Source organism: Aricia agestis, chromosome 3, assembly GCF_905147365.1.
Source record: "Aricia agestis chromosome 3, ilAriAges1.1, whole genome shotgun sequence".
Lineage (NCBI taxonomy): Eukaryota > Metazoa > Arthropoda > Insecta > Lepidoptera > Lycaenidae > Aricia > Aricia agestis.
Window position 1 is genome coordinate 9,599,098 of NC_056408.1, and position 12,688 is coordinate 9,611,785.

A 12,688-nucleotide genomic window follows, 5' to 3' on the forward strand; every position below is an offset into this window, starting at 1 on the left:
ATAAAAAAAACTACTGGCTAGATCTCGTTCGAACCAATTTTCGTTGGTAGTTTTTGTAGTAATGTACATCATATATTTTTTTTGATTTATCATGCCCCTACTTTAGAAGTTAGAGGGGGGGACACACATTTTACCACTTTGGAAGAGTGTCTCACGCAAACTATTCAGGTTAGAAAAAAATGATATTAGAAACCTCAATATGATTTTTTAAGACCTATCCATAGATTAAAACTTTTTAATCGGGACTTAACGCGATTTATTCAAGTAGTAATGCTACTACGAATACATACTTTTTCTAGACGTTTCGGCCGTGTTGCAACGGCCGTGGTCACGAGGGGACACAAATATTGGATAACTCGAGGGTAGTCGTAGAACAGATCGCCCGGTGCAGACGAAGACGTCGCGCTCCTGCAGTCCCCTCGTGACCACGGCCGTTGCAACACGGCCGAAACGTCGAGAAAAAGTATGTATTCGTAGTAGCATTACTACTTGAAGAAATCGCGTTAAGTCCCGATTAAAAAGTTTTAATTATAATGCAACGCGAAAGTTTAAAATGCTATCCATAGATACCCCACACGCATAGGTTAAATGAAATTTTTTTTTGTTTCAGTTGTATCTATGGGGACCCCTAAATTTTTTAATAAATTTTCCATTTTTGTATCAAAATCTTAAAGCGGTTCACAGACTACATATACTTACCAAATTTCAATAGTATAGCTCTTATAGTTTCGGAGAAAAGTGGCTGTGACATACGGACGGACAGACAGACAGACAGACAGACAGACAGACATGACGAATCTATAAGGGTTCCGTTTTTTGCCATTTGGCTACGGAACCCTAAAAAGGTCTCTAAAGGTACAAGTTGGGAGCCGCTTACATGAAGTTGCAGCAGACGACGTGTCGTCGCGACACATAATTTCTGTGTATTTCTATGAATGTGTCGATAGCTTCGTGTCGCTAGCTGCGCAGGGTATTTCATAGAAATACATTCACACCAGCTGTAGTGTCGCGACGACACGTCGTCTGCGGTTGCTTCATGTCGTCCGCCGCCAACCGGCACCTTTACCAACACCTAAAATTAATGTGCATTTAGCTTCTAGGTTTTTAATCTACCTAATAAGTATACATAAAAAAAAAACTCATTAGACCTTGGCTAGCATGATTTAAAAACTTTCAATTCCGCCATTCAAAAATGCAAGTAGTAACAACTGACATCTATCGAAATTAATTTTTAATCGGTTAACTACTTCGCCAATTACATTTTTAACGACTGAACCAAAGAAAGGAAGGTCAAATAAAGCCATGTTTATTATTTTGTCTTTATAAGCCTGCAACTGGTAGGGAGGTTGCAAAAATTAAAACAAATTATTATAATAGTACCTATTACCTATTTTTAGTTATAAGAATGGATGTGAAGCACCACACATTCGTACATAGTAATAATTCGCCCATTACTATTAACAATGTCAGATGTGAAAAACGACAACTTTACAGGAGAGCGATTCAAAGTCTAAATTGTGCATAACTTTTTACTTATTTCAAGTAGGATCATGAAATTTCAGGGTAATACTATAAAAGTTATTTACGTTTGATATGTTATTACTTATTATGAGTATCTCGTATTTTATGCCTAAATATGAGAAAAGTCACTTCTGACCTTTTTAACGGGGCACGAGTAATACTGATTTGTCGGAAGTGCCAGAACCGACATTGTTGCTTGTAGAAAATCGATGATAGCTTGTCGGAAGTGGCATTTACGTCATTGTTAAGTGATAACTGTTAATTTAAAAATATGTCGCATGTAGAAATTACCAACAAAAACGACAACAATTTAAAGAAAAACAAATAGTGCTATGGACTTCTGTCAAATAAAACGTAAAAACAATGTACGTATGAAAATACGAAACATTTCTTATGATTTAAATAATTCGGAAAATCAAATTTTATTATTTACTAAAATTTACTTAAAACATTGAAATTAAAAATCATTACCAACACTATTTTGTTGGCTTTTTGATAGCATAACTTAAATTAACTAAACAAAATAAAAAATTAAAAAATATATATTAATTATAAAGAGAAAAAGTTGTTGTGTTTTATTCGTAAGTTTGTTTGTATTGAATGGGCTTAATAACTACTGAACTAATTTTAAAAATTCTTTTACTTTTGGAAAGCTACATGATTTGCAAAGAACACAGGCTATGTATTATTCTGAAAAATATTAGGGATCCTACCGAAAATAGCAAAATATAACCCAAAGTGGTAAAAATTTGCCAAAAATTTCATTATTTCGCTTCCGCTACGAAAAATACTGATGATACATCAAAATAATGTTATACATGTTTATAGTACTCATCATTATCTACAAAAAATCTCAGGGCAGCTTATGTCTATCTTTTATGGTTAACGAATAATAACCATTAGTTTCATTAAAAAAAATACTTCAAATCATCTCCTTCTAGCGTGACTATTTTTGCAAATTCGTTATTAATCCTTACCTACATAAATATAAAAATATTTATTGGAATTATGTGAAAAATAGAATTGTCCTTTAAATTATTACCGATATATTTTAGAAGTAAGGACAGTTTGATTAAAGCTCAAAATAAGGCGCCCGCGCCAACGCGGCAACGGCGGCGGCTACCACAAATGTGTAATGAAAAATATTATATTTGCAAGTCGAACGACCGGCTATCGATCTCATCTAGATCTTCCAAATATGCTGGAGAGATGATAGTGCCTAAATGTGTGGGGAATACGGAAAGTACTGACGAAGGACTGACTGTTTTGCAGGCCCATGAAACGAAGTTCGCGTAGTCTAGTTGTTCTTAAAAATTTCTATATTTTAGGACACTTACGTACCACCACAGCCTTTGTTTATATGAAAAATTACGGTTTAAGACTTTATTTCTCACAAAATAATTTTACAAATTATTATACACGGCGAGAAACACGTGTTACAAAAATAAATTGAGTGATACATTTGGCAAACACTTCCTAAGTATAGATATTTACATTTTTTGTCTTTTACATGTTCTCACAAAACATTACATTTTGAAATAAAATTGAGATTAGTATTTATTATATTAATTATTCAAAAGCAGTCTTCTTCATCTGAGATTTTCTCTGATCCATTGTGGTATTTTAAATAGCATTTTAGATATTATTTTTGGGAATTATGTCACTTTTACATAATTTGAGTAAATCTTTATGTTTGTTGCCTACCTGCTTAATAGCAAAATGCCAAGAAAGTCTGGCTTTATTGCGGCTACTAGTCACCAAATCGCAAAACCATGAAAAATTCGATTATTAATAAATAATTATATCAATTCATTATGACATGTGCCAACAAAAACTTAATTTTCGCACAAAAATTACCCACTTTAAAGCCTTCTGAAATTTCTTAAAAGTCGGTAAGCAACGACAGATATGGTACAAACTACAAGCACCATTTAATCAATAAGAAAAGTAAATGAAATGATTATGATTTAGTACTACCGACATTTTACCAATTTATAAATCCACATAACAATGTCAGAAGTGGCACTACCGACAATTTAACCATTTATAAAACCGATTAAAAATGTCGTATGTGATACTACCGACATTTTACACATTTGAAAAACCGGTTAAGAACGTTGGATGTGGTACATCCTACAATTTTAAGTTACCTACGATAAATTAATGTTGATGAAGTTAAGAATTCATCTCATAATCAAATCTAAAGCAATAAAACATAAGCTATACTGTTAAAAATATTTAAAAAATATTATAAAGAATAGTAAATACCATTTTCCGCACTAGCGTTAGCTTTGGACATAATATTACCATCAGCATTTTTTGCCTTTTACTATATATTTCTTCATTTCGTTGAGTACCAAGTTTTAATTGGCCGTGCTTTTAGAAGACATTGAAAATGGCGTCGAAAAGAAAAAAATATAACTACGGTACCAAAAAAACGAGTGACAGCGCGACATCCATTCCCTCCGTTAACATAGTCGGATGTGGCACATCGTGCGCTCTTATTCGCTTCCGCGTTCCGTTAATAACGTAGGTAGTGACTATCCGACATTGTTAGCGGGCTATCTTAGTAATATACGTCATTTTTAATGTGGCTATTTCAGAAACTACGCATAATATAGATTTTTTCTTTTCAGCTCATGATAGCCTTGGTTATAAGGACATATTTTATGAAATAAAACAAAAATGACGATTTTGCACATCCGACATTGTTAATAGTCATGGGCGAATTGTAAGGTACGAGTATGTTAAGTTGAAGGACCTGATGATGACGATGAGTTGTATAATTAGGTACAAGAGTTAGAGGAAATACAATTATAAGTATATTTTCACCGGGAAAATGCATCCGCTGTTAGTTACCGCCCTTAATTAAATTTATTGACAGGCCCATAAGCGTAAAAATATTAATAACTAGCTGTTGCCCGCGATTTCGTCCGCGTGGACTTCAGTTTATAGCGCGCGATGTCAACAAAATTGGTGTCAAAAGCTTTTATAAAAAAAATCCTGGTACCCCTTAAATCAAAACAGCTGTGCAGTATGCACATAATATTTAAATTTTTAAAATTAAACTTTATATTTTATGCCAAATTTTTAAGCTTATTTAGCCCCCCAATTACACAACTTTACCCATAAACTATTTATCAATGATAGGTTTAAGGTTACGTCACTGCATAGATAAAGTACTGATTTATTAAATAACGTTATATAGAAATAACAATCGAAAAAAATCGAAAATTGAATGTAAGATAATACCACCTCTTATAGAAATACTTTTGGGCAAGCGTTAGCGCGATGTAGAAGACGCACGGCGCCATCTATTAATAGATTTTTGGAACTAACTTAATTTGAACAAATTTACGCAGTTTCACCCCCTCACAACGCTTTTTTTCAGTAAAAAAGTAGCCTTTCCTTTGTCAGGCTTTAGACTGTCTGTATACAAAATTTCATTACAATCGCTTCGGTAGTTTTGGCGTGAAAGCGAGACAGACAGACAGACATACTTTCGCATTTATAATATTAGTATATTAGTATATATAGTATACTAGCTGTTGCCCGCGACTTCGTCCGCGTGGACTTCAGTTTATAGCGCGCGATGTCAACAAAATTTGTGTCAAAAGCTTTTATAAAAAAAAAACCCTGGTACCCCTTAAATCAAAACAGCTGTGCAGTGTGCACATAATATTTCATTTTTTTAAAATTAAACTTTATATATTATGCCAAATTTTAAAGCTTATTTAGCCCCCTTAACTTTACCCATAATCTATTTATCATTGATAGGTTTAAGGTTACGTCACTGTATAATGTATATAATATTAAGTACCGACTTATTAAATAACGTTAAAAAGAAATGACAATCGAAAAAAAAATCGAGACTCGAATATGTATGATGATACCACCTCTTATAGAAAGATGTTAGTCAAGCGTTAGCGCGATGTAAAAGACGCACGGCGCCATCTAGTATAAATTTTTGGAACTAACTTAATTTGAACAAATTTTCGTATTTTCACCCCCTTACAACCCTTTTTTCCAGTAAAAAAGTAGCCTATGTCCTTTCTCAGGCTTTAGACTATCTGTATACAAAACTTCATTACAATCGGTTCGGTAGTTTTGGCGTGAAAGCGAGACAGACAGACAGACAGACAGAGATACTTTCGCATTTATAATATTAGTATAGATTAGTATTAGTATAGATGTCAAATGACTTCAATCATAAATAAAAGAGTAAGTGTAATTCGTATGTATAGACTTCTCTGTAATTTTTCCTAGTGTGTGTGTTGTGGTGTGTGTAATGTTTTATTTGTTAAAAAAATGTATGATAAAAGCATAATTTCAAAATAGTATTAGCTCGATGCACTCCTTCACCATATCATAATATTAATACGCGAACGAAAAACTTTGTAACCCTTTTTACGAAAAATGGGGAAACGTAGGTGCATGAAATTTTGCACAGTTATAGTTTATACTAGCGGCCCGCCCCAGCTTCGCACGGGTGGACATTGATTTTTAAATATTTTTTTTTCAATCTTTATTTCTTAGTCAATCTTTATGTTAAGCAGAACATAAAAATGGTTTACTACACTTACACTATTTAGCCTGTAACTACTATATTATAATTAGGTATTATACACATTTTTATTGTATTTTTTTTATATTTTAAGTGTTATGTTTGATTACTTTATTCTTACCTACAGAAGATACTATTATTTATACTATTTTGCAATTTCTAAATTTTTTTTTGTAGTTTTATGCTTTATTATTTTATGCTTACCTACATGCGTAAAAGATTCCATTAAAATTGGGTTAAAGCTTCCCTGTAAACGATATTTGATGTTGTTTTATTTTGTGGCTGCAAAATAAATTTATTATCAGCAGCTCCAACTCGGGATAGGCTAACGTATAGTTGACCATGAGTAAAACATTATTTTCGTAAATCGATACCTACTAATTTGAAAGTCTGACCTTGGGACTTGTTAATAGTCAATGCGAAAGATATTTTTACCGGAAATTGAAGCCGTTTAAATGGGATTGGCAGATCAGTCGGAATCATCGGTATCCTCGGTATATGAGCTAGTTGACCAGCTGCTGGGCCGGTGATAATGGTAGCTACAATTAAATTGTCCTTTAATTCTTTAATAAGCAGCCTTGTCCCATTGCACATACTTGGTGGGCATACATTAATAATAATAATAATAATAATATCTATGGACGCTTCACACCACGTCAGTCTGGCCCCGTGGTAAGTACCTGAAGGACTTGTGTTACAGGTACCAGACAACGGAAATATATTTAATACTTTTATACTATACATATATTTAAGATTTTTATTACATGATACACATATTTAATACACATCCATGACCTAGGAACTTTGAAAACTTTTTGTTCCGTCGGCGGGATTCGAACCCGCGACCCCCGGCATGAGCTACCAACGCGCTCACCACTGAGCCACAGAGGTCGTCAAATTACATACATTTACATACATTTTGTGTCTATTGTGTCTGCGATTCCCATGATCGAGGTAATAATAATTAATATTTACGTGGACTCTCCGGGCGAGCACACCCGCGCCGCGCCTTGACGACGCCCCATTCGCAACGTGCTGCAGAAATCGTAATAAGTATTTTAATTTCGCCATAACATTAAAACTAAACGTCCAATTTTAATCATTCGAAGACCAAATATTATCTACATTAACTGTACTTAGAAATGAAATAATTTATTTTGATAAGAATTAATGCCCTGAGTAAAATAAAGGCATTTAAATGTAGTCCAAAAACATTTCAAGATTTTTTAATTAAAAAATGGTTATTGTGCCTCACTCAAAATAGATAGGTATAGTGTGTCGCGGACTTTTTTGTAGATATTTAAAAGATCTACAATTACTTAGAACATTTTATGGTTCCATCTTTTATAGTTTAGGCAGCGTACGCGAAAAAAGTAACATTTCTGGTTCATTTTTTACACCTTGCGTCCGAAAATCCCAAATATCTTACGGAATCCTATTTTTTTCCAAAATAAAATTTAGCCTATGTTCAGCAGAATTAATGTAGGATTCCAATGGTAAAAGAATCTTTCAAATCGGTCCAGTAGTTTCGGAGCCTATTCAAGACAAACAAACAATAAAATCTTTCCTCCTTATAATAGTAGTGTAGACTAACATGGATTATATCCGGTTATTACGTATATATATACGATATATATACGATATTTATGATCTTATGATTAAAAATATTTAATAACCATTAAACAACATTGTAACGTAATTTCTTATGCTTAGTGTTAACAGTAAGAGTCGGACTTTTAAAAAATTTAATATTAATGAAATAGTAACACTTTTTGGAACACGTCAATACTCGTATCACTGAATGAATAATTATTTAGTTACTTTTTCGTTCCGATTTTCTTTGATTGATTGATATCCGTCTTTTAAATAGGTAGTTTACCTGTTTAACTTTTGTGTCCACAAATAACATTCTAAAGTATTATTGTAAGGTATGGTATACGTAGGTGTAGACCTAAGTACTTAAAGTTTCACCAGCACTTGACCTAACCTTTGTAACTGAACGTCACTGTTCTCACGACTCACGAGTAAACTTTAGATGTCGCCAGTCGTGCATGTGTAGCAGTCACGCCCTTTGAGGATATAAGTCTATGCCCTTTACTTTATCATTACTCATGCGATATCCTTAATTTATATACAGTTCTTATTAATTAATTTACAGGCTATCTATCATGGATATCATTTATGTGTCAATAGCTTTTTCACGCGCGTCATGTCAAATACTTACAAAGTGAGTATTTGACCTGAGGTTGAGAGCAAAACTGCTTATGATTATTATTATCACACATGAGAAAGCTGTTGATTTAGAGATTTCTACGCTATCTGTGGATACTCATTTCTACAATAAAAGATCATCTTTTGTAGTAGTAGTAGATAATCGATAAACTGAAAAATATGACTCTTCCTAACATCTATTCGCGAATAATAATACTATTTTGTTACCAAGTAATTGTTTTAACGATTCAGCAGTCGCCTGATGTTTCGAAATACCTTACAATATACCGCACAACAGGCACGTAGTCGATGCCCGGATGGCGGATACCGCAGTATCAGGATGCGGATTACGGATATTATATGAACAATCACCCCTTCAAGGTTAACCGATTAATTCGGATACGAAACCAATAATATCACCTTTCTAAAAGTGAAACTCACTCCATGACTCCATGAGGTCTATAGTCTAGATCTTTAGTCGTAAAATGTCAATCAAAGACATAATTTATTCCGCTTTAGCAGTTTAGATAATTTGGCAATGATAATTTTAGTGTAATAAGAATTCAAACATAACATTTGCCCTTTTAAAATGTTTCCGGATGGACTTAAAAAGTAAGCCAGGCTTATTCCTGAAAAGTGAAATCTTTTAATCTTAAACAAACCGCGTACGTGAGGCATGCCCGCGACGCATGCGCTTTGACCGTATCCAAAACTTTCGCTTAGTTCTATTTTTTTTGGAATTTCTTATGACCAAATAAGCTGCACATATTCCACCCCGTAAAACGTTCTCGTCGCACATGTTAGTACAAAGCTGCAACTGCAACTGAACAAAAATGACAATGTTGGCGTTGCGAACGCATTCAATTATTGAAAGCGCCAAACGAAAGTTGAATACAAAGAAGATGACGAAAATTGAAGACGAAAGCGCATAGTGTGGACATAGCTAATTTTAGTTCCTATGCAGTTATATTCGATTGGATTATAATTGATGTAGAAACCTTCAGAAAAATGCTCCAAATATTTAGCCGCTGCCTTGAATGTTTCCACACTCTCGCAAACAATAGACTACTGCCATATTTTCGTTTGCCTCATTAACAAGTAATAACATTATTGAAGGTTTTGTAGGGAGAAGACGTACCTATCGCAATCAATAATTATAGTACTATATGTCGGAAGGAAAGCAAATCTGATAATATAAAAATAATCCTACACCTATATTAAGCCATAATAGTCAAAAACAAATATTTAAGCTTTTGTATTTCCGATCTAACGATAGATTTTCTTTACAGTCATACCAACAATAGTGCACACGATCACTATTACACCGAATGGGAACAGCCCAGAAAAAAAGATGACTCGCGTTATGCTCGATACACTCGATCGGCAAGATTCAATGCCATCGGAATCTATTCAGGAAAATAAAAAGCAGAGCGCAAGTGGATTAAAAAAGTATCAAGGGAAGATCGCTATTAACGAAAGATACAGGCGACTCATTCCTTATATGACATTCTACTATGCTAATGATTTAGTAACACCGCAAGAAAATTATCGAACCGAAACACCGAAGACCGTCGAAGTCGAGAAAGCGGAAATAGTCGAAGCGGGAACGATACAGAGTCGCGAACCTAAGGCTTTCACACCTTTAAGACAGAAGAACATCCCACGCTACTTCGGAAACCGACTGACTCAATATAACATCGCATCTGCTAATCCATCAAAATTGTATTACGACACTTTTGCACCTGATCTATACCAGAATTCACAGAAACCTGTACCAAATTACAACCCAGAATATATCGAACCGAATACTTTTGAATACAGCGATAGAACGTATGAACGCCTACTACCAAAACCGTTTAAACCGGCTAAGCAATATCAATTATATACCAAGCCACAAACTAATTCATATCGCAACGAGGATACTACTAATGTACAGTACTACTCCTCGGAAAAAGAGGAAACCCCGACGTACAAACTTATACCGTATGAACAACGTCCACCGGTAAGAGTTATACAAAACAAGTTTGTTCCTGTACCACAAAAACAGTATCAACCCCCTCAATACATACACGAACAAGTGTATATTAAACCGAGACCAACTAGACCGCAGTATGTATATGAAACTGTATACAATAGAGAAGAGAAAATAAGAAAACCTCCTACAACAGTTTCCGAGCTTTACTACGAACAACAACCGCGTGTAGCGGAGGTGCCAAAACAGATAACTTTGGAAAATGGTTTCAAACCAATAGTTAATCCATCTTATGCTCCAGTTGAACCGTCTTACACTCAAGTCCCCCAAGTTTATAGTCAAGATTTAGACAGCAGTTCCATAAACATAAATAATAAGGAGCAAATTGACCATGAAGACGTTACTTATAGACCCGAATATGTGGAAAATACATCTTATAAACCTGTGGCACATACTACTTCTGCCCCGGCTACCATATCAAGTATCTTAAACTCATTGCAGCTAAATAAGCCCCTTCCAAAACACCTGACAAGAAATAACGTCAGCGCATCTATACGAACATTGTTACACGTGCTTAGTACTTTAAAGGCAATGCCCCAACAAAGCAGTGTCCCAGATTCAATCGAAACAAAAGAAACCGCTACGGATCATTACCAAGTCCCACAAATTATAAAGCCTGAACCAAAACCTGTACCTATAAAGATTGAACCTCAGCAACTGGAACCAGAATTCCAAGAAGAGCCGTATCTTGCTCCTATAAACACCCCATCACAGCACCTTGATGGTAAGTTTCTTTGTTGTAATAATTAGGTATTAGGTCATTTTCGAAGTCATTATATATATACCTACTTAGTAGTACGTACTGCAGTAGTTGACTCATTTATGTTTAAAACGAACGCATGGTTTATCGTCATTAACTAAAAATAATAGAGTAAGTAATTAGTAAATAACTAAGGTCTGCTTGTCTTTTTCTGGCACATTGAAAATATCACTTGATGGATAAAGACAGCCGACCTTAACAATCGTTATTAGTGGGTTAAATAGGAGGTTAAAGTTTTTACTTACGCATTGCTTCAGATATTCCAAACGGAGGTTCCAGCAGTCAGAGATTCCCGCTGGTCATCAACTCTGATGATGAGGGTGGTACGCCGGGAAGGCCAGGAATAGATTACCCGACTCTAGCCGTCATCCCTGAAACTAGTTTTGACTGCAAGACGCAGCGGTATAAGGGCTTCTTTGCTGACACAGAAACAAGATGTCAGGTGAGTAAAAAGCGCGAGTCTAACCTACACGTCATAACAAACTCTACTTTTTACGTATGCATGAGCGAGTTTATCCTTACCATTTTTAATTCCAGGTCTGGCATTACTGCGATTTGAACGGTGGACAAGCGTCATTTTTGTGTCCCAACGGGACGATATTCTCACAAGCCGGTCTAACCTGCGACTGGTGGTTCAACGTCAAATGCGCCTCCACTACGCAGCTATATGTTCTAAATGAGAGCCTATACAAGTTTATCCTGCCACACTCACCAAAGTTTCCTGAAGACTACAGCGGCCCATTAGTGGACAAGTTAGTATAAAATACTTTTATTCAATGAAAGGACAACCGTAAAGTACTCATGTCCCTTATGACCCCAAAACTAGGTAATTGCTATGCAAGTATCTTATTTCGACAAAGCTATTGTGTCTATTACTATTCGTGACCCTCACCCGAAATTAGAAGCTGCAACCGCGCCAGGCGCCTAAAGGACATGTAAAGTATTTTCCAATTTCCGTGCTACATATTTTGTATTCCTTACTTCTAGGTACCTAAGTCTCAAATTCAAGGAAATGGAGGAGCAGTTCAGAAAAAACAAGAACAAGGCAGCAAAAGAGGCGGATTCGAAGGAGGACACCAAGGAGGCTGAGAGCTCAACTGAAGATGACGGCAGTACCGTGGAGAATGCAGCACAGGAGGTCCATGTGGACGTGCAGTCAGTGGGGAACAACGGCAACGTTGAGAGGCTACAGGATGCGTAGAACAACATTCGTATTTCACACTTATCAGACTTACGGTGCGGTCCAAAGCTACGCTGGGCTGCACTGCCAGCAGGCTTAGCATAACAATATAAGAAACGGGAAAGAATCGACATACTGACAGATTTTAGTGGTAAAATGGCGGATTACATGTCAATCTGTCACTTTGTCTATTCTTCCGTAGAAAGAAACCGTTTCTATGGTGACCATGCTAAGCCTACAGGACTGTCTTTTTAAGAATACCAGTAGAATATCTTCATTTGCCTACTCGCATTCTACTGGATCTTTGAAACATAATATTCCTCGCCTTAGGCAGGAGTCGCGCGTTTCTCGGCGGATATGTTTGAGCTGATATCAGAGGGTCTTTGTTAATTTTTTTCTTGATTTATTTTATTAAATGAA

At 35.3% G+C, this 12,688-nt stretch overlaps 1 protein-coding gene across 1 annotated transcript in view; it reads left to right on the forward strand.

Annotated features, from left to right (window-relative positions):
• Window positions 1-12,316, forward strand: part of LOC121725765 — a 32,160-nt gene extending 19,844 nt beyond the window's left edge. The window contains exons 2-5 of the mRNA XM_042112865.1: window positions 9,586-11,052; window positions 11,346-11,530; window positions 11,626-11,840; window positions 12,076-12,316. Coding sequence (XP_041968799.1) covers window positions 9,586-11,052; window positions 11,346-11,530; window positions 11,626-11,840; window positions 12,076-12,289 — 2,081 coding nt within the window. The 3' untranslated portion in view covers window positions 12,290-12,316. The remainder of the gene's footprint in view (window positions 1-9,585; window positions 11,053-11,345; window positions 11,531-11,625; window positions 11,841-12,075) is intronic.
• The last annotated feature ends 372 nt before the right edge of the window (window positions 12,317-12,688 follow it).